At 41.9% G+C, this 26,826-nt stretch overlaps 1 protein-coding gene across 5 annotated transcripts in view; it reads right to left on the reverse strand.

The window, feature by feature from the left end:
- The window catches only part of si:dkey-237h12.3 (teneurin-3), a 153,102-nt gene that overhangs the window by 69,993 nt on the left and 56,283 nt on the right, over window positions 1–26,826 (reverse strand). For all 5 annotated transcript variants that reach the window (XM_035161644.2, XM_035161643.2, XM_035161642.2 and 2 more), the window contains 2 exons: window positions 17,142–17,367; window positions 7,466–7,704 (listed from right to left, as the gene is read on the reverse strand). In XM_035161644.2, coding sequence (XP_035017535.1) covers window positions 7,466–7,704; window positions 17,142–17,367 — 465 coding nt within the window. The remainder of the gene's footprint in view (window positions 1–7,465; window positions 7,705–17,141; window positions 17,368–26,826) is intronic.

Genomic DNA, 26,826 nt, shown 5'->3' on the forward strand with positions numbered 1-26,826 from the left:
AAGCAGGGTAAGTGTTACTTAAAGGATAAAAGGTAACATAATCCTTTTACTAGATAAGAAACGTATATAGTATTATAGTAACATTAAGTGAATGAAGCTCTTTTAAATGTTGAGAGAGACGTCTGTGTCAAAGCTGACACTAAGCTTTAATAAAGGAGACGTGTATATATATATATTTATACATATTTATATATAAATACATAAATGCATCAGCAACAGTCTGTCATTCCATGTTTCCAAGTCTTTTTTTAATAAAGATGTTTTATTGCTACTGATGAAAATTGTTTTCTTTGCCCAGCCATCTCTATAAATGTATTTATGTGTGTTTGTGTGTGTGTGTGTGTGTGTGTGTGTGTGTGTGTGTGTGTGTGTGTGTGTGTGTGTGTGTGTGTGTGTGTGTGTGATCTCATACGTGTTCATCTTTTAGCAGAAGTAGTAGATAATTCAGTTTGAAAGTAGTTGACTGACCGACTCACTGACATTTCTTTGCCCTGAGCCGTTGCTGACACCTCGACTAAAAATAAAAACTTAATGTGGCACATTTAGGCTAAAAAACTAAAAAAAGTGCATCAAATAAATGACTTGACACAAGTGTCCTTGTCTAAAAAAAAAAAAACTGCCTCCACTGGTTTGATTCCTTGTTGAAGACTCCGGTTAATTCCACATGATAAATGCAGAGACTCCCCACAGCTTAATGCACTCCCCTGTATCATCAGCTTCCCAGGTCTGCAGTGGAGAGCTAATTGTGTGTGGCAGTGGGCTCTCGTGTATCCGACACGCCACAGAGCCACAGAGAGCCGTCCCCACTTCACTGTGCTTTAGTACACCAGGGCCCCAATCCCCACTTATCTCATCAACAAATTGCTTTGAGGTGAATAGCCCTCCACTTTTCGAATTAGCATAAGTTATTCCTGCAGCATCGGCCGGTTCAATTAATATTTATGCGCCATGAGCTGTTCTCTTCTTGGGCAAAAACGCTGAAAAAGCTGGCCCTCCAAATCGCAAAATGTCAAAAATGTGCCCTGCGGAACACCTCCACCGACAGAGGATGGGAGGTTGAATTAGTGAGTTCACAACATTGCTTGTCTGAGCTCTGACATCGACGTGGTATTTAGTGAACAGGAGCGTTCACACCTCTGCCCCAGACAATGTCCGGGAAGTCCTCCCGGTTTGCTCTCACACAGCAAATCCCCCCGATCTTGTTCACGCCGTTCGTGGTCGTGTTGTAACCTCTATGGTTGTTACCTGGAAAACACGCTGCTAATTATGTTCCAGAAGAACGGGAGAAAAAATATTCAGAGCAGCGACTAAAGGTGTTAAAAATAGAGACGGGCATAAAAAAGCATTTCCTGCTAAAATATGCTGATGACACTATTCTGATGGGCATCGTCGCCGAGAATAATTAGTCCACTTACCAGTGAGAGAGGTGGCCCATCTGGAGTGGGAGTGTGCCAACAACAACTTGGAGCGCCGCAGCCAAACTCCAAATGATTGAGACAAACATTGTTTTTATGCTGGAACCTGGTTGCACATCTCTCCAGAAAACTTCCCAGGGGGAACTTCTGGAAATAAGCTGCAGAGTTCAGAGCGTGACTAAATCGTTCCCGCTGTGTGGGACAGCGTCTCGTAAAAAGAAATACTCCTAAGATTGACCAGGACACGGATCTGTTCTGCTGGCCGTGGTGTAATTGAAAAAAAAAACTCAGTCTCTTTGGGATTTCTACTAGATTTTAGCTGAGTTTGTTTTTTTTCCCCACAACACAGAGTGGAGCCGCCCGTATCATCCACTGTTCTCTGGTAACTGCCGGGAACTTAGTGCACCGTGTCAACAACTTCATGAGAACAAGCACTTTGATCAACGAGCCAGAGATTTCATCTGTTTCCAATGGAAAACACACGAATGGAGCAAAAGAGTTTTCCTCTTTGTCTGATTGTTAATTTATCCTTTTTCAACACAAGAAACAAAATAATTCAGGCTTCACATTTTATAAGAAGCATGTTTTTAGAGCCTGCCTGACTTTTTGGGGCTGAGTAAAAAATGTCTGAAAAAATACTAACAATAATACATGGTATCGGTATATAGACTGATGAAGAAATGTAATTGGGGCTTTATATTTTACATTCTATCCAGAAGCTTTATTATAAATAAGTATAAATTAAAAGAAAACAAAAATATAACAAATATATTCAATGTGAATTAAGAAAATGGTTATAATCTTTGCAAAAATTCTAAAGATAAATGCACAACTCTTCCGCGTTGTTTATTCTGTTAAATAAAAGTTTTCATATTGGCTCGTATTGGCAGACGCAGACACCAACATGTCTGTGAAAGGTTCATATCGGCAGGATGTCAGTCGCACTCTAACTATTATATTTGTGTGATACTCAAAACCAAATGTCAGACAATAAAAGTCTATTGTCTGTCTCCCTATAAACATTTTGATCAAACGTGTCCACATTGAGGACATTGTCCACTTTTAAATTTGTTTGTGCAAAAATCCCACAATCTGTTTCTGCTTCCAATCAGAGCCTGGAAGCTGGACTCTGTCCTGATTGGCTCCTTATATCTGAGCAAGCGCTGTAATCTTTCCAATCAGGCAGTTTCCAGAAGTGGAACTGGAAAAAGCCTCACCTCAGCAGGTTTGCCTCATTTGAATAGAACAGCTGCTGTTGTCGGTGAGACGAGGTCCAGATCTGCTTTTCTTTAAATTTGTTGAAATATATAAAAAGCATTTTATCCATTATAAAAAATCATGAGGTATCTTCATCTACAGAACAAATAATATGAGCGAATTTCAAAAACTATCACTTCAGTACAGGTGTGCTTCTATTTTTATTTGCCTTTGCACTAATGGGATTGTGCTTGCCGACAGTAGAAACGGTTTTACAGTGTGTGTTTGCATTGTAGTTGGTTGAGTCACTGCACCTGGCAGGTGAATTGGCGGCGGATGAAAGCGAGAGGAAGTGGTGGAAACACTCAGAGACACCTGAGGCAAGTGGCAGAGGGCTGCATCTGTTAAACACACTCACACATACAGACGCACTCGCCAAAAGTGCGAGTGCATCACACACACACACACACACACACACTCTGGAATCAGACCAAAAAAATACATCAGAAAGGTCTAAAATTAAACAGGTCGGTGAGTGTCGGGATGGAAATGCTGTAAATGAATCCAATCTGCGAGAAGTGTGAATGACAACAGCTGAACAAAAGCAGCGTCCCTGCTCGTTCTGCCAGCGCAAACCTCGACATACTGTATCTGCCACGAGCAGAGGCGCAAATAAAAATAGCATCTGATTCCCAGACACAGAGGAGCAGTTAAGTTATAAAACGCATGCGGCACATCCATACTAATTTTTACGACGCCAGATCATGAACAACAACAAGTAACAAAACAGTTAAGTCAATAAAGGGAACGTGAATATTGATATTGATATGGTGCATTTATGACCTCTCCTCCAAGAGAGCGCTACCCTCTCTATTCACCAATAAAACACGGGTTATAGGATCTTCCCAACAACGCCATATTTCTCCTTATACAACTGTGTCACATTCCCGCTGCCTCCAAGCTGGATGAATACTTATATATCCGCTCGGGGAGGAAGCCACGGTGTAAAGATTAAGGGCTTGGATGACAAGGGAGGGCATAAGGAGAGATGAATCTGTAACGGGTTTATTGCTGTGGTCAAGATTCTAAAGGTTAGCAAGAAGTCAGCTTTGACACATGCTGTAAAAAATGTTCGAAATCTCTCTCATAGGAAATAATGCCCCGGAGGACAGGGGGAAGAGGGGCTTGGGGGGATGACCGAGATAAAAGTGTTTCCTGTTTGACAGAATGAGCAAGTTTTGGTTCAAGTACAACAAAGGCTTTGTGGACCAAGGTCTTCTTTAAAGATCAAGTGTTTCGGGGGCTGTTTCCTTTTCTCTTACGAGGGCTCAGCTCCTCAACTTGTGTTTCGTTTTTTTGACGTCTCCATCTGTGCTGGCCATTTTAAAACTCCATGTTTTAACACAACCCCCCTCGAGGATGCGAATTGGCTGTCGCTTTGCAAAAAACCGCGATGAGAAGTGTGGGAGTGATGCACAGGCCCCGTCAAAGGGACATAGACAGGGATGTCTTGTCGGGGACTGCACTGGGGCCATGTCTGCATATCCGACTGAAAGCTTAGTCAGACAGACACTGCTGAATCATATCAGGACATCTGCAATTTCTGCAAAAAAAAAAAAAAGGGGTAGAGGCAGTGAAATAGAAATACTCCTGTCAGAGATCAAACTTCATACAGATTAAGGAGGTACGCTGGCTCCATTCACTCCAGGCAGCTTGTCTATCATTTGTTCCATTCGGCTGAATGACAAGTCTAAAGATTGTCTAATGTCACCGCGGATAATGGAGTCGTGTACTCTCTCCCTAAAAACTCAAAGAAAACGACTGGTTTTCATGTACTTCGAGCGACAGCATCTCCACGTCGAGACACAACAGCAAATATAAGGCTTCAATATTTACTGGGCACCATGTGTGTGCAGATCATTTACAGCAATTAAATTACATGTTTCATTCCTCAGGATTTTTTTTTTTTTTATCTTGTCTCGTGCAAGGATGGATTGCAAGAAATTTAAGACTATTTTTTTTTTTTCCCACTAAACTCGACCCTCCAGAGAATCCAGATGGAAGTTCGTGTGAATGGAAAACCTGGAACATCTGGTCGTGTGAGTGATTTACAGCCAAGATGTTCACCTCCTGAACTCCTTCCAGACACGACCTGAAACTGGACCTTCTAATGTGGACAGGAGAAGTAACGGCTGAAGGTAAAAGAGCAGCAGGAGTGTGGCCTTTTTAACTGATAAGTTCAACGTGTTCTTAAAAGGTCCAGATGTGGAGTCCGGGCGGGTGGTGTGGGGGGGGGGAACGGTGTAAAAAGATAGAGAGCAAGAAATAAAAGTAAAACATGTGATTAAGAGTTAGGTTTCAGGATATCAGATTTGTAGCGTATGATTATCGTGGGCGAAAGAATTCACCATCGTGATATTCTCGCGATATCTTGAAAATTTGTGAAATTAAATTAGTATGTTGGAATGTAAACCAGATGTTTCCTCCGACACAACAGGACAGAAACAGGAGTAATACAACATCTTAAATTCCACCTTCCTTAATGCCATCCAAATGAAAAACAACTTTAATATTAAAATGCATATATCAGAGATTATTTTTCAGGTAACATCTCGGAATGTGCTTGTTCAACGTGGGACTAAAACACAACCTGCACATGCATCAATTCACACATGGTTCAAGAAAGGAAAGTATTTTTGGTCCTCGCCAATAATAAATCATATCTGAGTAACAACAACTGGGGGCACGCTTTATGCGAGAACTATGAAAATCACCATATAACATATCGCAGCTGTATCAAATTTTACACGCTCCGCTGTGCACCATGGGAGATGTGGACTTTTTAAGTTCGCGGCGTGACGAGTGGCCAAGAACCTCCAAGAAAACGTCTCGGGATTGTGCCGCTGCCAAATGCTCCCCTGGAAAAATACACCGAAGCGTTTTGATGACAATAAAACTATGACTCCTGCTCTTTGTTCTCTCCTCTGTGAGCGTCCTGCTGCGTCGCTGCTGCGTCAGTGCGACATCCACACTTTAGCACACAGGTCAATATCCTCGTGTCCAACCCCCCCCACCCGCTCTCACTATCATTGGAAAGGGCAAACACACACTTGTGTGCCGAACAACAAGAGACTCTGATCCTCTGCTGTTTTCCAACCACTCATAAGTAGAACTGATCTTTATGAAAATCTGCTGGATTCATATTTATGTTCCTGGATAAACTGAAGTCAAAACACCACGTTGCTTCATAATCTGAACTTCTGTCTGCAGGAGTGTGTGTGTGTGTGTGTGTGTGTGTGTGTGTGTGTGTGTGTGTGTGTTCATCGCTGTAGCTCCTCACACAACTAACCATCACATTTAATTAGTTATTAATCGATGGTGTGCGATCAGGTTCGTTCAGGTAACTTTACCCCTGATGTCCTGGCTGTGCGTCTCGAGTCGTGTGTTGCAGGTGAACTGTGTTTAAAAAGTGTCTCATAAACTCTGAGCGAATCAAACAAGCACAAAGTAAACTCCCAGAACTGTTCAGATCCTCAAAACCTCAGATTAGTGTTGGTGTTTATTGTAAAGTGAGCGCAGGTCAGCTCTGATCCTGAAGCAGCATGAACGTAGCGGGAACCCGACAGTTTGAGAATTCACGCATTTGGGGAAAGTCTTTACAGAATTAATGAGCAAGATTAAGTCGGTGAGAGGTTATAAAAGACAGTTTCCATACATTTTAGATTTTCCATACAGTTAATCACCCACTCGCTGTCTTCACTAAAACTTACCAGGACAATGTGAGGACACAGAAAACCTACAAAACAAACATACCCAAGGTCCTGCAGCAAGAAATTGCTGTTTTCATGTTGAAAGAAATGTTTGCAATGATCTGGTGACAACAAAATACTCACAACTTTGTGGAAACTTTTGTAAAAAAACACCTTTTGATTCTTTTCATCAGAGGAACCGTGTGGGCTTCAAAGTTAGGAAGTCGCCATTGTTAGTTTATGATGCTGGTACATTTCTTCATATTTTACACAAGTATGTGTAAAATGAAAAGAAAGAATTGTGCAGAACACATAAGATCAATAGGATCTTGTGTGTTTATGAATGTTGCTAAACTCCACTGCATTACATTACAGAACAATCCCTTATTTTTGTCTGGTAAACTTAACAATGTTAAATTTCTTTTTTCCAATATGAAGCGACGCGTGCAAACTAGTTCAAAAAGTCAACTCGAGCTGCACTGCTTCAATTTTTAACTGCACAATCCTCTGTCATACACACCCTCCCAATGTGTGGCCTATTTAAACTGCAAAGATTTCCCATCTCTCCCATTGCTTGTCAAGTTTCAGTTTTGCTGCCGGTGGATTCAGCCCAGCATCCACCTGTATAGACTCCGACAGGGGGTTAAAGATATTTGCTTATAGACTCAAAATATATTTTTCTGCCTAAATAATTCAATAACTCAACTAATTGAGAAACTAACAGAGAAAAGGGTTTTTCCAATATGTTTGGTTGGGAGGTAGAGCCAATCCAAGCTGACACTGGCTGAGAGATCTGGCTCCTCCTGGACATGTCACCCTGACTATGGAGAACATGTGAACTCCTCACAGACAGACCCAGGCCAAACCGGGAGTCGAAACAAGAACCTTCCTGCTCCGAGGCGACAGAGCTAATCACTGCACCACCGCGCCACACTTATAAGTCTCATTAATATGATAATACCCGTTCCATAATCTCTCGTGCACTGTTTCCTCTGATCTTGTAATCTGGTTTTGTCTAGTGAAAACTATCCTCGTGTTCACGATGCAACCAGAATCTAAATCTGTTAAACATCAAAGCCTCTCTGGTTGTGAACACGGTCTTACCTATGCAGTAGCAGAGAATGATCGACAGCACCGCAGCTATGCCCACAGCGATCATTGCGGTGCACTTCCACGAGCAGTGTTTCGGCGACTTCTTGAACTTGAAGGCCCCTCTGGACAGGCTGTTCCTGGGCAACGGGCGCGCCGGCGTGGAGTAGACGGCCCCCGTCGCCATGGTGTAGCCGGGGGCTGCCGCACCGAAGAAAGGCGTCGTTCCTGTGCCCGTCTTAAAAAGAAAATGCCTGCAAAGGACGGGGGAAAGAATTAGGAGGAGATAAATTATATAGGAAGACATTTATTTTCATTTTACTTTCCTAAATTTGTTTGTATTTCTAGATGTGTTAGTATTGTCTTTATGTTTGTTGACTGTGCACTTTTGTTTGCTCTCTCGCCTTGAATTGCCCCTTGGGTGACGAATAAAGTATTTTAAATTGAATTGAAATGGTTAAAAAAATGAATGATCGTTTCAAACAGAATCTTAAAAGTCTGATTCATGAAACCACCTCAACTCCAAGAAATCACGTTTCTATACAAGTGCAACAAAACGTACAAATTGATGGATTATGTTTTCTATTCACGTAACAAGGAAACATCATTAAATTAAATATAACCTAATATTTGAAGTGAAATGTTCATAGACACTGTTTATTTTCAGCCAAAATATCTTGTAGTACAATATCCACATGTAGTGAGACTCTTGGTTAAGATTTGGGAAACATTGTGACCTGCTTTAATACAGAACAAAATAATACAGCACATCCTTCCACAGTGTAACTCCCATGTGAATCAGACTGCAGGAGGCACTGGGTTATATTCTAATATCCAGTCTAATCCTGACATTGGAGGAGGTTAACAAAAAGTACCTCATAAAAACAATCATCTCCCACTTGCCCTTTTACAACTGGGCCTTTGCTAATAGCCCATTATACCTGGGGTAATTAAGAGGGTTTAATCAAATGCACTACGGAGTGATCGTCCTATTAACTTTTAAACCCCACGTGAAAAGCTCTTAAGTAAATGAATTAAGCCTTGTTGCCACTCTTGCCACTACTTATAGATTAATACCCAAATGCCTCCAGGCTTATGGGGACAACCAGGGAAATTGGACAGATTGACCATGCATCGCAAATGCTTCTTACTGTCTGGAACTGTAGAGTTTTCACCGCTCGGAATATTAGAGCAAAGAAATATTCATTTATTATTTATTACCAGCTATGTAGCCTTTTTGAGTGGATAACTCATTTATTTTCTTAGATAATGGATACATCTCAATTCAACTTTCAAATTCTGCGTTGAGTTGAGCAAATGCTTGACTATAAAACACGATGCGTATATATATTTTTAAAATGTTGGCATTTATTTTGTATTTTGATGGATTCAGTGAAGGACAGAAAGTAAACAGGACGAGAAAGTAATTAAATATTTGAGTTAAATAAAACTTCATATAACAAAACTTCCATTATTCAGTTGCCTTTTCTTTACAACCTTTTATTCAGCCTGATATTGTCTCGTGATTCTGTTCACGTCCGTCATCGTTTTATTTTATTTATCTATTTCTTCTTTTCTGCCCAATCGTCTGTGTCTTTTTACTGCATTTGTCTCTTGGCCTGGATTTAATTCTTCTTCTTTGCTTCTTATCGTTTTAGCGCTCTTTCCTTTCCCTTGATTGTAAAGCACTTTGGCTCAACCCCTGTTGCTTTCAATGCGCTACATAAATAAATCTGACTTCACCATCGCTGTTGTTTTTTTTCACCTGAAAGAAACTACCCTGTTATTACTTCTCAGTTGGGGGAGGTTAAGTGCCTTACTCAAGAGCACTTCAACACCGGGTAAATAAAGTAGCAAGGGATAAAAATTCACTTCCTTGTCCAGACATTCGCCCCAGTGATCAGCAGTTACCAAAATAAAAGTTAAAAGTTCTTTAGAAACTGTATGTGAGGTCAGGTCAAGGAAAAGAGAAGAGAAAAAAGCAATCAGAGAAAAATCTGCAAATTACTCCAGTGATAAATTCCCAAAGCAGCAATTAACAAATTCTTGAAGAAGAGCAAAAATATATTTAAATGTCAGTTTACCCAAACAAATCTGGGTTGGATCATTACTTTTATTTTTTTTTTTGAGAGGAAGGAACAGAGAAAGCATGTTTCTTTCCAGTTTTCTGTCCTCCTCTAATTTATGTAACAAAAAAAAACAACCTTACACGTTTCACACAAGTCGTGCTTCATGTTCTATAGATTCCAGCAGGAGTGAGTTGCCGTGGTAACAGCTAATTTAAATACACAGATAAACTGATAAGGCAGTGTTTGCTCATCAATTATTTGCGTGGCATCTCTGAAGTCTCGGTGTGAGTTTTGTCAAGGTTTTTCTTTCCTTTTTTTATTTTTTAATCCTGCCGGTAAATCTGCAGTAAAAGAGCTTGAGAAGAGCTCATTAGTGTAATAAGTGCACAATCTGAAGCCGAGCATTAAGGATTGGAAATCCGTGTAGTTCCCTGGTTACAGGATAGTTACGGTGGGTCAACAAGCTTTGGGGGAGCTGCACTTCAAACGGTTTCGACGACAACGACGCTCCTTTATTTTGGACTAAATGTTTCAAAGTGAAGTTAATCACATGTTAGTTTAATGCAGATTTAAGAGATGTCAAAGAGGGGACACGTCAGAAGAAGGATTTCAGTCATGCTCTCTGGTATTTCAGCTACTTCCCCATCTCCTGTGAGGATATATCTCTGAGCGAAATCCTCCTCTGATCAATTCTTGGCTAAAAAGAACAAATGTCAAATTTGGATTGTCTGGCTCCTCGATGGGCCGATTGACACACGCTGCCACGGACAGACTGCGATTCCATTTAAAGGTTACGGCGTGGCACCGCTGGAATGACAATGCTGCGGGCGTCTACAACCCTGAAGAAGAAAAACTGGGATTCTTTAATCTGGAACAATCTGTACTCTAGCTGCGGCAGCCTCTGTAATGTGCAGTTGGATATGAATTGAGGTCAAAACTGGCAAGACGTAGGAGGCGGCAGACGTGAAGTCAGACACAGGCAAATAGACACCGCTATCGGGGGAGTTAAGTGTAAGTGGATGCAATCTGATGAGGTGGACAAGAAGCGACGAGGACGTGTGAGTGTGTGTGTGTTGGCAGGGGTATGCACTCTATTTGGGGAGGGCGAATAGCTATTGCAAGTTACTGAGGATTTCTGGAAACAGTTTGGCCTGTAAATGAAAAAATCTACCTGTGCTCTTATTTATCCACGAAGTTAGTACATGATGTTCCCAAGTCAGGGTCACCTGAACTAAAAACATCAATGACTCATCTGTAGTGGAGCTGCAGTGCTACAGAACACAGGAAGTCGGAAAAAAACAAATCAAATGCCAACAACCTATCTCACCATGTTTGAAAAGGGGGGGAAAGATGCCCTGGATCTGCCCAAAGCCGGATTTGCTCAAAGAAAGAATAGAATAGAAGAGTGCATATCTCTGTAAAGGCCCAAAAGTCACTGAGATTCAAACAAGCTACAGAAAACAAACTATCAGTCCCCTAAATATGCTAAATTTGTTTTCATGCAGGCATTGTTCGCTAAGAAATTAGAGAAAACTTCAATCAACATATCTCGTAATCCTGGATCCACATCCTGATCCAGATCTGCACCCTAAATTTCCTGGAATCTTCCAAGATCCTTCTACAAAGTTTCGTGGTAATCCGTCAAGTTTCATATTGCATAATCTTGCTTAAAAGAAACAAATAAATGGACAGTGGTGAAAAGGTAGAGGTAACAAATATTTCTAGATGGGTGTTCAGAGAGGCCAAAACTCCCTAAAGGCTAACACCCTATTTTATCATGTTAAATAATCCGCCCCAAACTGAATGGCCTCTTACTTGGGGCATTTCTCCCATCACTCCAAAAAAATTGGTTCAGTTGTTTCTGCGTAATCCTGCAAGCTAACAAACACCAAAGACCTTTTTAAATCCTTGGCGGAGGTAGAGATAAAGTGTTTGAGTTGAATTTGTGATTGAACTGAATGCACACGAACCATATGGCACGCTGAGGGTGGTTTAAACTTCAGGTTTATCACAGGCATTTATATCCCTTTTGCTTTCTACAGCTGCAGAGTGAAAGTGAAAGTCAGAATCCGTGTGCACCGGCGTTTTACCAGACAAATTCCGACACTGGGCATTTATTGCACTCTGCGTTTAAAGTAATTCTGGTTGCTGATGTTTTCCATGTTTTTCTAAAGAGGAGAATGAAGGGGTCTAAAGATGAAATGCTGTCGGGCATGATTAACAAACAACGGACCAGTGTAAACGTCTGCAGCTCCGCACATGGGTTGAGTGGCCGTAATTGATTACAGCAAGTGTGATGCAACACGCCACATTACTATGCTAATCCAGGCTGCCCCGGTGATAGCGACGTCGTACGCTGGGAGTGAGAGAGGGAGAAGGAGAGCGAGAGAGAGAGAGAGAGAGAGAGGGAGGGAGACGGAAAAGAGACAATCAAGAGAGTGTGAGAGCGGGAGGGGAAAGCGAGCAAATGAATGGCTTGTGTGTCAGTGTGAGCGCGGTGTGTTTGTGTGCACCGCTGCCTGTCCCATTGAGAAGCCTGCAACACAAAAGCAGCAGCCAGCCCGGTCTCCTCTGCTCTCACAACAGCGCTTGTCATCGGGATGACATTTGAAAACATCCTCACAGAGGACAAAAGACTAAACACCGAGTGGGAGGTTTTGTCTATAGCTAAGCTCCAGCTGGAGGGGTGAGAGAGCACACCAGAAACAATGCAAATTAAAGCCCATGAACATGTTATCTGCCCATTAGCTGCGTGCTCTGAGTTAGCGTCGCAAGGTGAGAGTCGGGAATAATCCGGCCGCTTTAATCCACGCTCGCAGAAAAAGGCTGCAGATGTGGCGAGGCACCGCTGCGTCTCGTTTTCCCACCAGCCTTCGCCACCAGGTCGCCACCTGCCCGGTCCACAGGGGGCCGGCCAGCACGTGCTATTCTGGTACATCCACGCCCGTGTGGCTATATTTCAGCGGCACCGTGATTTCTGCCCACCAGTGAAGAACGTGGTGCCATCTTGAGTAACTCCCTCCGAGTGCTCAGATTGTTTGCACATGGAATTTATTATATCTAACAAATTTGATTAGGAGAGGGAGCTCAGCTGCTATGTACACTTTTGAGATGGAGTCCAAACGGCCTGAGTCACTTTCTCTGTGGCTTAATCTTAAAGGACAATAATGGTGCAGACATGTTCCACCACAGGAAATGCGTATTTAAGCCGCTGCAGGTTAAATTTGTAACGTGTAATGTATTTTTTATATGAACTGAACTATTTAGATTGCTCTTCACTATCTGTATACCCTCTGTTCGTGAAAGCTTTTACAGTCGCTGCCAAAACTCATCTGGAACAGATGCACTTTGCGTTGCCAGCCGCGGCAACAGTTTACACAGTGCCCTAAAATAAGAGGAAAAATATTGCAGAACTCTGGAATAGGCAGTGAAATGTGTGCTTGGCACCGGAGATGTTGGCAAAATAAACAAAAAGGAAAACACATGAGAAAGAGGAAAAAATATATATATATATATCTTGAGGATTACCACTTTGTCTACACCGCCATCCTCTTTGGCAGGTAACCAGCTATCACTGCATCACTGCTTCTTCCTATTCCAGATGGCTAGTTGGCTGCTAGCTTCCACATGACTAATCAGTCCTGGTGCGAACCTGACACTGTGGCTGGCGTACAAAAGAGAAGTTCAATTTTCCTCCTCTGATGTGAAGCATGACTGTCTGACTCACGGTTTACACATGTGCGTCCCACAAAACAACTCCACGCACCCGCGCACACACAAAAAAAAAAGCCAAATCCCAGCAGGATTACCTCTGCTATTCTTTTTCCGCCCGTGAGAACAATTCCAACACATTTTTCCATCAGGAAACGCCGCTGTCTGTGGGACGCTGCACCACATGATGACTCTGGAGCTGAGACATAATTTCATTTCACCAAAGGACTCCCTTGACACACGAATCCAATGAGGATTGACAGTACATTTATAACTGCTACGTGTGGCTGGGCAGGCCTTCAAAAGGCTCATTCGGAAATGTCTCGCTGAACCTCTCTGGTTTCCAAGTGAGGAAAAGAAAATGCTGAAGTGGAGCTTGAAAGGACATACATATGTAAGAGCAGACACCTACCTGCATCTCATCCAGCCGAGCACTCAGGGAACTTATAGCTCGTGCTGTGAAGGCGTCAGAAATACAGATTTCACACATGCTGATATGGTCGATTTTAAAGAAAGGATTAAGTGCCGCTCAAGTATAATTACCACGTATGTGCAGTGGCCTCCAAGGAGATATAGCAATTCATTTTCATAATGAAACTGAATGGAATGTTGCTAATTGAATAAATCACCAAAATGCTATTCGAGTGGAGTCAAGTGGTTCATCCGGGAACCCTGAGGGGGTTTATTTTTAAAATTATTCCAAACACTTTAAAGATCTAAATGTCAGCTTTTTTTCTAAACAGCGACGGGACAGCACGGCTACATCCCTGCTCTGTTGACAACGAGCTGAGCCCTTTCAGTGGAGTGGTCTCAGCTAGCACGGGGCAGAAGTGGAATCATTTCATGGATTTATCTCGAGTATAAAATCTGTTTCTCTCACGGAGACAGAAACTGCGGAGGGGATAACTGCTAATCCGCAGTCTGGGATCAGAACATCTCGTATCTTGTCCGTCATCGTCCTGCTTTAGTTTGTGTTTGTGTCATTTAGCGATCACAAGTAAATCTTCAGAAATGATGATTTTATAAACTGTATTTGCATTAATACCATATTGACTGATATGTGGTTTCACCCCGGTCCATTGGTTTGTTTGTTTGTGAGCAGGATGACGCAAAAACTACTAAACACATTAAACTTGGTGGAAGAATGGAACACAGGCCGAGAGAGATCCCATTAAAAATTGGCACAGTTCCGGAGGAAGTGGTGGATCCTGGAAAATGTTATTTCTCTTCCTCTACCACTGAAATATTGTGTTGTGTTTGTTTTTTGTAAAGATTTTTTTTTTACATCTCTCCTTTACTGACAGGAGAGTAAGTGTGATATGGGGCTAGAGACCCACAGCAAAGGGCTGGATCGGAATCGAACCTGTGGCCACTGCAGGAAGACTCAAGGTGCTGTATGCAGGGCGTCCACACTGCCAGGTGACCTAACGAGCGCACCAGATTGGGCGATTTTTGACATTTTCACCAAGTTTCCCAGGGAATAACTCATGGGTCTTGATGAAAAAATCTAAAATTGTGCATAATTTTGGTGCAGATCCAAATAAAAAAATCTGGGGTAGCGTATTTAAATGTGGTTTCGTTTGGGGGGGGTTCGCTTTTTTTTACTCTATGGAAACAATAACAGCTGCAAACCTGTAACTACTAAAAAACATAATTATGGTTAAATCCAAAGACCTTGGTAGGAGGTACGTGCTCTACTGTGCTTGTTCTTAATTGTCTTACATTTCGGACGCACGTGTTTGATCCTTTAAAGCTACAGGAGTAAATGAGCTGAAATCAAACTTTCCGTGTTAACTTTTTACAGTGCGATCACAGCGGGATCGGTGACTTCATCCACTCGGCAACATTATAATGAGCCGTCGTTACAGACGCAGTCACACAGTGCAGCACTTCACTCATTTATGAGGAACAATGAAAGCCATTCTCCATGAAAGCTGGTTGGTATTGAGTCAAATTAGCACACTGGTGCTTTGAAGACCAACACTTTTATTAGAGGTTACACACACGCACATAATTCATTAATGTTAATTACTGCAAAAGCAGCTAATGCCGTCAAGTGAGTGCTTCGTTTTCAAGGAGGTCATGTCAGAGGAAATTTATTAGAAGAACATCAGAACACTGCGGTTTGTATTTGACACATTTCTTTTTTAATCAACTGACTAATTCTCAGTCAAATGTCACATGTGATCGCATCTCCCGTTCTGCGCTTGGATAAAAATCCATATCGATGGTGAGGATTCAAAAGAGCGTCACACTCTGGTGTACCGTACGTGCTGTGCCAGGACGCCCCCTGAAGGCAGCATAATAAATACTCCCTCTCCAGCTTGTGCTTACATTTGCTAACCTGGTAGTTTTCATGACATGTGCAATTATGTGGTGAACCGGCGGTCTTCCCTTTTGGCCCCATTGGTCCGCGGCGGCTCTCCGTTCCCACCCACTGACAAGCACTTGATTTAGAGTCCACTGTGCTGATAGTGATTTATGCCTCACCTGATGATAGGTGTGCACATATTGTTTCGTCGATGCGTCGATGACAGCCCAAGGTCACCGCGCGGTTAGTATTCAATCACCGCGTCTTCCCGAGAAAGCGAAACTGTCACCGCACATCCCAATTGATTCAGTCAGATCACAAGAAGTTGTTACTCCACGCCGCCACAGACGGATTTCAAAGTTTACATTCATCTAAGACTCGGAGAGGGTTGTTCTCCGTGCCAGGGAGATATCAGGCGAGAATGCAATCATCTACTCGAGGCCGTTTCTGAGTCAGAGCACAATGTACCACACTTCATTTGCCAGGATATTTTGAGCTCACTGATTAAGAAAGATGTAACTGATGTTTTCAGGAGGTGAAACTTGGCAGTGGCTCTCGTGACGGTTATCTTGCACAGCAAAATTTTGATGTAAGACAAAGTCTGCTTATACCAAGTTTCTTGTTAAGTTATAGCCTCTCTGATTTTAACTGGCACGCTCTCTGATATTCCCACCGTTCACTCTAATCATGTTCTTTTTCCTGCGTGAGTCTGCAGCTCTGTTGGATTTAGTATCAGCTCTTAATTGTAGGTGCATAAAGAAAGCAGAAAAAAATGAGTCCTTCACGAGAAAACATAGCTGTATTCATCAAGCTCAGCAGTTAACATATTAAACCATGTACGACGATAATTTAACAGGATGAGCTGTAGTTCTTACAATACACACTTAAATATTGTAAGTCCTGTTGTGAATGATCTTTTTAATACCCATCAATGTTTGCAGGTGTATCACTAAAGCACATTAATAAAACCATCAGGTGTTGAGAATGATTAACAATATTATTAATATTTAATGTTTAAATCATCAATTGGTGGCGGCTCCACTGTTGCCATGGGGAAGATGTAGATTTTCGTGAGACTATCAACGACAACCAAGTTAAGGTGGAAGCACAGAAACACAAATATTAATGAAATTCCGGTTGTTAAAAAAAACTCTGCAGTCACTGTTAAACCTGCCAGATTGAGTTTTATGAATATGGCCAATATGCAATATTTCAAAAACACATCAAACGTGCCAGTGAATTAATCAGACCAAGCCAAGAGCAAGAGGCAATAAAGCTATTAAATTTAATATTATTAAAAGAAATAGTTATTACTGCTATTTACTGTGGTTTAAATTATGTATTTGCCCACTGGCTGGCATCTCCATATCATTGTGAAAAGCCCTGTAAAATACTTTGACATATAACAATCACAAAACCCATAATTTTACCGAAATCGAATTACAATTTTAAACATCACCTTGTCCTTTAAACTTTTTAAAATGCCTCTGCTCATTCTTTTCTGGATCGTTTTGTTTTCTGAGTCAGTGAAAATTGCCTCATCGTAAACACCTGGACTTGAATTTCCCGTTCCCGCTGTAGGTCATCGTGGGTCACTCACCTGCTCTCCAGGGCCACATTGCTGCCCAGGACCCAGCTGTCCTGCAGCTGGACGCATTCTGCCGTACTCTGCAAGTCGGCCGCCAGGCCGGCTGTGGGCGGAGGGCTCGGGCTCCTCTGATTGGCCAGTGAGCTGCGGCTCAGGGACGTGATGGACGGGTGCTGCTTGTGTGGGGGTGGGGCTGGTGGCAGAGGTGGAGGGCCTTGCGGACTGGAAAGATGATCCCCTGAAGAGAAACACACAGACGTCAGAATATTAAGAGTATTCTTGCAGTTGCAAAAAATCCAAAAATGCAGTAATCTCCTCTGATGGTTTTAAATTGTACCCAGAGTTAAGAGACTGGATTGGTAAACAGACAGCAGATGGGTAAGATTATGCATCTGCCTCGTGTGCAAGAAATGACAGCATACAGCCACCCAACAGACCCGGAAAAGTAAATACAACCGAGAGCAAGACATTAAAATGAGATGCAACCACTGCAAAAAGAAGGGAAATAAGTGCTGCTTTTATGGCGACACACATAATAATTGTCGCAAAACGCCAAACGGCTGACAGTTGGGTTCTCTTAAACAGAAGGTCACTTAGAGAGGCAGCTGTTCTTTTATGGGCGCTTAACGCAATGTTTCACGTTTGATTACAGCCAGTGAAGACTCTCAAATAACTAATGACCAGAACATCCATTAGAGCTCTGAGAGAACAGGTTTTCCAATTTCACACAAAGCTGTGTAATTGGCCCCCAGAATGGCATGTGGTGATTATCTATCCATCTTCCCTGTTTAAAAAGGTAAAAACCCACAGTGCTGACAATTCTGATTTGCTCCAATGAGCCCCAAATGGGTATCGTCTTTCTTTCCTCTCAGAGGCTCGGAGAAGATTGAGAAAGCTTGGATATTCGTCTTTTAGGAGTTGTTTTGTTGTTTTTGTATTGACAGCATGAATTTTTATAAAGCCTAAAGGAGTTAAATTCCAAACACATGAAGGCTGAAGGCTGGTGCGGGTGCATGATTTAACTTTTTTGCTTTCTCAACCTTGCATGAAGACCTTGTGGACTTGTAGCCACGGATCAAAATCTGCTCCGTGCTATTGGCAAGACGGAGCTACTTCACTGAAAGGACGTTATTCATTGTTTTGAAAAGAGCCATTAATGACCGTGCAATTTTTGTCCTTGTCGGCGTGGTTCCACTTTACACTGCGCGCCCTTCTGTGCATAAAAGAACCTGTTCAATGCAGATAAATGAGCCTTGAATTTGGTTGCACACAGTAACCGGAGGAGAGCTAGGACGTCATTTCCAAAGCTTTGGGGCCAAAACCTTTAAGCTACAGCACATGCAGACTATTCAGATTCTCTTTCCCACGTTCAAACTAGAAATACTTAAGAAATATAAAGTATACCGTTAAAAACTACTGCAATAGCAATGATTACAGAGAGTAAAACCGCTCTCGCCACAAATGCACTGCAGGAAGCTGCAATAAAGTTTTAGCAGGTGCCAGTTGTTCCAATTATTTTGTGACTGATTACTTGCATTTCCTTAAATACAACATAATGGATTCGAGAACATCTGTTTCATCTGTGCGGAAGCAAACAGGAAGACAAATAGACTTGGAGACTGTTGACATTGTGCTGTTGATATATCAGGAGGATTCCGGAGTTATCAGAGTGCACAGTGCTGGTGCAGAAGACCAATCTAACTGATTCCCGACCGCAATTACACAGCAGCAGCATGTGGCTATAAATACCATAAAAGCAAAATCACCAGGAGCCAAATGAAAGTTGTTTTTTCTTCTCCTTTTTTGTGGCCTGTGATAAGACTTTGATCAAACCCAATCAAACGCGATCCCCTCATAACCCAAAACAACCTTATTCAGAGGCACAGTCCTAGGATATGAATTACCTGAGATAAACTGTGGTATTGGCATTTGAAAATTATACGTCTGCCATGACTTGGTGATAATGAATACAAGGCGTTCCACTCATCTCCTGGGCTAGACGGTGAGCCCTATTAGAAAAGTGCTAAGTAGGCTAATAGAAATGTGGATTATCTACTGACACGGGCTGGTTTTACTTCACCTCTGGGCCTTATTCCACCGTACGAGCCCACAGCAGCCACAAGCCCCACTTCACTCTCCAGCAGAAGAGAAACGTCCAACATTTAGGTAAGAGGAACGTGAGCTAGAGAACATTATTTTTGGAAGTAAAGGTTACGAGGAAATATTTATATTATGTCTATTATGAAGCAAAACAAACCCAGAAGTCAATTTCAAGTAATCAAGTGCAGCATCCCCTTTAAAAAACATAATAAACGCCACCCTGTTGTACAACACATAATAGCTGCTGTGTTTGCTACCCTGCAAACAACATCTTATTATCACGCCCACATATTACACAGTCGATCCCCTGCAAACAATTTGTCCTCCCATTACGCATTACAAAATAAAGATACATGACAGATATTGCACAAATCTCTATCCATTTATCTTTGTGTCTGCGTATTGATCTATTGGCTCACAGTGCATGTCAACGTCTTGATTGCCCTTGTGTAGTTTGCAGCCGCTGCTGTGCTGCTCACACCGAGAGGTTGAAAACGCAGCACAGACTGACCTCACACCCATTAAGGTTTGCATAGTGTAGGTGCATAATGGGTGATGCAAATAGGGCAGGCACGGCAGCAATAAAGATGAGTATAAACGTTCAATCTCGAACCAATTTCCGACGAATCAATATTTTAAAAAGGCACGACGGAGCTGTGACATGAAATGCACCATGTTTTAGGTGAACGCTAAAGCTGAGCCTGATGTTCTGAAAACACACAATCCCAAAACCTTCAAAGGAGCAGGATTTGACATGCGGCAAATCTGACGGCATAATCCCACAATGGACTGAGGGAACATAAAACCCCATGAACTGAATTAAACCTACTGTATGCATACTTTGCAAAAAGCACACAAAGCTTTTCAGGGTATAAATAAGACCTAATACGAGAAATGCTGTGTTTCAGTTAGCTGTAAAAGGATGAAATGAAACGGTGAGTCTACGGAAATAAAGATGATAATAGTGTTTGGTGACGTCAAACATTTCCAAAAGCTTCAAGAGAGGATTTAAGAAGTTTGAGACTTAGGGTGTCTAAGTTTAGCAGGTGGAAAGTTCCATACAGTGTGGAGGCTCTAATAGCGACAGCCAGGTCGTCCTCTGTCACAAGCTCTGACCTGGGAGCAGATCTCAACGGTCAAGAGGGCCTATAGCAGGTCAATAAACCGGAGAAGCATTTTGAAGCCAGATCGTGCCATTAAACGTGAGCAATTCAATTCCAAAATCAATACGAAATCTATGCGGTCATGCTTCTTTGTCCAGGTAATAAGCCTAGCAGCACCGTTTTTTACAACTGGAGACGGTGGAGGGAGCCGTCGCTGAGACCCTCGTACGGTCTGATACAATAACCAGGTAGAGAAGAGATAAAAGCTCGTACAACTCTTTTGTATCAGCAGTTGATAGAAGTGACCTAATTTTACAGCTGCAAGCAACAAGACTGAGCTGCATTTCTGACTTTGTCATCAAAACAAAGGTTTGTGTGGAATATTATTCGACAGACTGCCGACAGATGCACTAAGAGAGCTGATGGAGTTGAGGGGGCCGAACAGCACGACCCAACACTTATCACCACTGACATTACGATACCTCCACGATTTAATATCACAGACGCAGGTTGTTCGATTTGAAAGGCTGCTCGTACCTGTGGGTTTCCATGGCATGACTGATGTGGAAATCACAAGAAGCCTGATGACTTTGAATAACCTGACCAAGAGGCAGCATGCATATGGAAAACAGAAGGGGGCCAGGAACAGAGCCTTGAGGGACGCCCCGCTGAGCCATTGAGGAAGTGGATTTACTGAGAGTGACCCAGACAGTTCAACTAGTGAGGTACGGAGATAGTCGGATAAGAGATGCGCCCTTGACTTCTACCCAAGTCTCTAAGCTATGTAAGAGGATTCTATGATTAACAGTAGTGAAGGCGGCACTTAAACCCAAAAGAACAATCTGCAGTCAGCCATAGGTCATTAGTAATTTTAACAAGTGCTGACTCAGTACTATGAAGTGCTCTACAACCAGATTGGAAACTTAAAAACACTGGTCTTAGGGGAAATAACTTGAGAGGAGATTACTCTCTACAAAACTTTATGAAAAAGACATTTTGGAGACTGGTCTTTTAATTATTTCGGGAAAAAGGGAAGGTCCAAATGAGATTTCTTCAGTAACGGTTGAATAATGATGTGCTGAAAACTGCCTGGAAAAGAACCAGGGGCTAGTGAGTTGTGAAAAATTTGTCAAATGACGGGCTGACAGTGTAAAATACTACCTTGAGCAGTTTAGTGCGGATGGTATCCAGGATGCAGGAGGAAGAGCGCATGCGTAACTCATGACTGAACTCCTCAACACTGAGACTGTAATGGGTTGAAACTGGGTAAAAGAGGCTGAATTAACATAAGGACGGAAGGAATGGAAGCAGAAGTAGAACAATTTTGCTCAGCGAAACATTAAGCTCCAAAAAAGCGTTGAAGGCATCAATAGTAAAATGATTTACGTTAAACAGAAGTTAATTTTGATATGTTAAGTCTATCTTTAATCTTCTTTCTGATAAATTAATTCTCTTTGAGAAGAACTTGCCGACTTCTGGCCTTCAACTCTCACTCTGGAGTCTTTTAAGGACTCAAGCATGATTGTCCAATCAGGGAGGAAATCGGTTTTCTGTCTGTTTTCTGTACAGATTTTTCTGTCTGAGAATAAAATGTTTTAACTCAGAGAATGTGCATTTTTTCCCCCCAAACAAAATCATGAATTCAAACAAATATTTCCCTTCATTCTCGGAGGCTTTTATGTGCCGTTCTTTGTACCCTGCACAAGAAAGGTTGCTATGCGACCACTCACTCCAGTTTCAGCTGGAATGAAATGAGAAAATTCAATCATTGTTTGTTTCACTCAAGTATCATTACTGTACAGTTCACCAAGTCATATCAAGGAAGAAGCAACAAGCATCTCCCCCCCGAGAACAGCAGCACATATAACATAATAAGTGCACTGGTCAGCTGCACTTTGAGAAATTACTCATCGCCAGCTTTTCAGTTTTCAGACGTGGAACCAAACTTCGTGGATTTTGAGTAATTAATTATGCATTAAAACTTTCTTTTCTCATTTAAAGGGTTTTATCTTCCCCTCAATCGTTGTGAGGTCGAGATCAAATGGCAAGTTTTCCCTTCACATGTCTGTATCTTCCACAGACACCATCGGGCTGTATACCGATCATTTTCAAACAGTGTGGAACCTCAAAAAGATACGACTCCATTTGCTTTTTGGAGCACTCAATTTCCCTGAGCACAGTAGGTGTTGGTGGGTCTGAGTGCTGTACGGCACAGTGGGGTCTGGCCTCCAATTTGAGGCATAGGTTTGAATGCAATATCTGACCAACAGCTTTACACTCAGGAAGGAGTCTCTCCATGATGAAAACCCTACGAGTGATAACCTCAATGTGATTCCCTGTAATGAGCGATATGTAGCACTATGGCGACAGCGGTGCAGCGGCACAGTTTACTCCAGTTAACGTTTGAAAGCCGCTGGGGCAAAACCAAGATATATATTAAAATATGGACTTTTGGCACCGTGGCACTTTGAATTAGGTTATCCACTGCATTGCATATGTTGGATTGTGTGCGTGTTTTTCTAAATAGGGAACACTAAACAATGAGCCTTTAAGAAAAGCCTGGCCCTGTCTTCCATCAAGACACACGGGGAATTAAGATGGCCTTTAAAGTGCAGGCTCAGTGACTGGGAAGGCAGATGAAACAGCTGTGCGGTTTATGGGGCTTTGCTTTGAAATCAGATCAAGACGGATGCCTCCTTTTGCATAATTCCTCAACGTCAGCTTGTCATCATCTCCATCAGCAACATGCTTTAAAAGGACCTCTGTGATTAATACTGCATGCCAGCGCTAAAATGACAGACTCATTCCCGTCTTAATGATGCTTGCAATATCTATCAGATGATGCTTTATGAAGCCTCTGTGTTTTTACAGAAACACTTCCAGGAGTAGTTCTGTGTTTCGGTTGCTCTCAACACTTAAGAGGGTTTTTCTTCACAAGAGACGAGTGCATCGGGCTGCGTGAGCGAACTGGAAATGACTGCAGGCAGCAAAACATCCGACAGTATGTCATTTTCTCTTTAAACTGTATTTCTGATACGGTTAATAATGTTTAAAATGGTGCGTTTTTGTTTCATTTTGAGTTCAAATTTCACAACAACTTTCCGGAACTTGTTGATTCCCCCTTGTTTATTATGAACATTTTTTTTTTTTTGAGTAATGCACTGACAATCCTTGAATACCGAGTCAGAACACATTTGAGAGCTGCTTCTAAAAAGTAAATACACCCAAAAATATCAGACCCCTGAACCTGGTGGAATTTTTAAAATTCTCTGAGATATCAATGAAAGTGTTATTTTAAAAAACAGCCTATTTCTCAATGTTAAAGAAAGTGAAACAAAAATCTTGGATCCAAACCAAAATTGAATGGGTTCCTCCCTGACCCATATCACATCCTTCCATCAAGTTGCATGGTGATTCATTGAGAAGTTTTTAGGAACTAACTACCAAACAAACAATTGGCGAAGTGAACCAAAAATGACTGCAGGCGTGAAAACATCCTACAATATGTAATTTGCTTCTGATATAGTCATGTCATTTAAAATGGTTTTAGATTTTTGAAATATTTATCCTATTTGGAAACAACCAAGTTCAAAGTTCATCACGTTTTTCTTGAACGTTTCGATTTGTCACCTCTTGAATCAAACGATTGGGCCCATTGGGTTTCTATGATATTCACTCCTTTGAAAATATATTTTTTGTATGAAAGCACTGAATACACACCGCACATAATGTTCCGACACTGAGTCAGGACACAATTAAAAGCCGTTTTGCACTCAATAAAACTCTGTGAAAGCCTTTTCATATTCATTGTGTAAGTACTACAGTGAGAGGTCTTATGCCATTTTACGCTCCATTAAGAGACTGATGCAACTACTAATGGAATTGAAAGGGCATTTGCTTTGACTGGCCTGCCCGTCATCAATAGGAAAATTGCAGTATGTGTGCATCCGAAGAATTCCTTCAAAATAGAGCAACCTACAGAGTCCACCGCTTTCCTTTCTACAGCAGCTTCCAGCGTTTTCCTTTTTACACAACAATATTCATAACTTACATTTAAAAAAGTGCAGCATCGCTGCCCTGCAAAATTTCAAATATGTGAAAATAAAAAAGGCAGACTGCTACCAGAAAAAGAATCCCCATTCAGTTTTATTTGAAATGAATAATGGATGAACTCCAGGATGAGACATCCCGTTTGGACCGCGGTAGCATGTTTATATATGTCAAATCAATAAATTAATTCTCATCAGCGCCTGGTTTTTCTGTTCACCTCCACTCTGGCGCCGGCAGTATTCTTAAAAAGAGACGGCAGAGACTCCTCACTGGGAGGCCCTGAAGGTGGGGTGGAGTGGGAGGGTGAGGGAGGAGGAGGAGGTGGTGGTGGTGCCCGGTGGAATTCGGGACCATTAGAACAACCTTGCCCTAGGTGAGTTTTGGGGATTTACTCTGCAAAGAGAGTTGGCAATTTCCAGGGGCTTGGGGTTTAGAGGAAAAAAAATTAAAAGTAGAAGAAGAGGAAGAGGAAGAGGAAGAAGCAGCAGCAGCAGCAGCTGTGTGAATTCCATCAAATTTCCAGCCAGAGCACCTCCACTGCTCTCAGCGCCTTGCCCACTCTTCTCCTGACTCTCTATCAGATCAAACGCAGACATTTCTTTCAAGACGTTTCTCTGCAGGGTAACCAGGATGTAACCAATATTTCAAGGGTTACATAATCATTGCAGTACAGGGAAAAAAAACAAAAAAAAACAGGCATCAATCCATTTACCCACACTAAATGTGCTCCTCCTCAGTCATACAGAGGGCACGCGTCAACTCACATCTGATGACTGCCGTTCATTTAAAAAATGCATGATTTTTAAATACACTCGCAAACTTACAGCCGCCAAAGATGCACAGTGATTCTAAGCAGCCGCACATCCCAGGTTTGTCCATCCATCTCCCTCTCTTCCTCTCGCTCTCACCCAGACATCGCTGCAGATGGCAGATCATCGTACAGATGATGACTGCTTAGCAGTTCTTCCTGACAGCTCTCCGATTACATAGCAATTACACTCCTTCTCAAAAGCTGCTTTGACAATTAGCCTGCTGACAAAACACTTAGTTGTATTTATTCATGTGTGGACAGCTTTGCCTTCCTTGTTTGTCCAGAGAGAGATTACGTTCACACCCAGGTAAAATGTTTTTTAGCGCCGGTGCAGGCGGATCGGCTCCTGCGGCTCAGCGCGGAAAATACATGAATACATGACACAGTCCGAGGGGAAATGTGTCACTGCTCAGACAGACCTTAAGCATTCAGGATGAATTCATTGTCAACAGAGCAAGTGAAACTTAAACTTTACAGTAAAGATTTTGAATCAATAAAAGTTGATTTTAAACAGCTTTAAAAGTCCTTATATCTAGTAATATGTAACAGTATCTTGAGTTTCAAATAATAACAAAAATGAACATTAAAATGTCAAGCACCATTGACATTTACATCTTGTACAACAAATTTGCAGATAAATGCATGTATTTATTTCCCATTGCCAGTAGAGGAGTTTGCTTTCTTCTCTTGCCAGTGTTGCATTACATACACGATACGGAGAAAAAAACAGATGTTAAAACAACAAGTACACAAACGCTCGCGGCTATTTACGTGCCAGTGCCCGAAAGTTCAACATGTGTCTTTACGTCACGCCAGAGAAGCTGCAGAGTCTGACAAGTGGAAAAGTGCCTCGAGTTATCAACCGAGATGCTGGAAACATCGATGCAAGATTTCAAAGTTAAAGGAGAATAATTAAAACCTGCTCTTCTTGATTTTTACCAGAACTACAGGCTATAAACACAGCACTGTCATATTATTACCATATTGTTGAGGAATCTTTGACCATCCTCACACATCACTGTATCTGCCACTATATATTATGTACATTACACATTATATCTGTACAGGAGAATAATGCCTGTCTAATACCACATATACTCTCTTCTCTCTCTTAGCAGTACCCAAGGTCATGTTATAGATAAAGGGCCAAACAACAGTACATTGTATTGTCTACGTTGAGGGACTTTCACAATGTGATTTAGGAATGTACACGTTAGGCTTAACTACCCAATAGGATGCAAACACCTACATGTAACAAGAGTCACAGCAATTCTAGCCATTCATGGATGTGCTGTTAGAATGGGTGACGCAAGTAGAGGGAGACATACTGGGATGCTGTGGGAGACATCTTCAGACTCGGGGGTGATAATTGCTTGTTTGTATATTGTTTCACCTTCTGATTCATCAAGTCCTCATTAAAACCTTCTGCATAAGACATCAGCTGCTGCCTGAGTTCTCCTTTCACCAGCTTCCAGGAAACGTCCATAACACAAATTAAGTTGTCGTGTAAACACTTCAAATGACACTTCGCAACATATGCATTGATCTGAATATGACAAGAGAAAAGTGCACATGGATAATAAACCAAAACAAGATGCTGAGAGATGCTAAAAAAAAAGGTCCGTAATCCTAA

This window comes from Hippoglossus stenolepis, chromosome 7 (assembly GCF_022539355.2).
Source record: "Hippoglossus stenolepis isolate QCI-W04-F060 chromosome 7, HSTE1.2, whole genome shotgun sequence".
In the NCBI taxonomy this organism is placed as follows: domain Eukaryota; kingdom Metazoa; phylum Chordata; class Actinopteri; order Pleuronectiformes; family Pleuronectidae; genus Hippoglossus; species Hippoglossus stenolepis.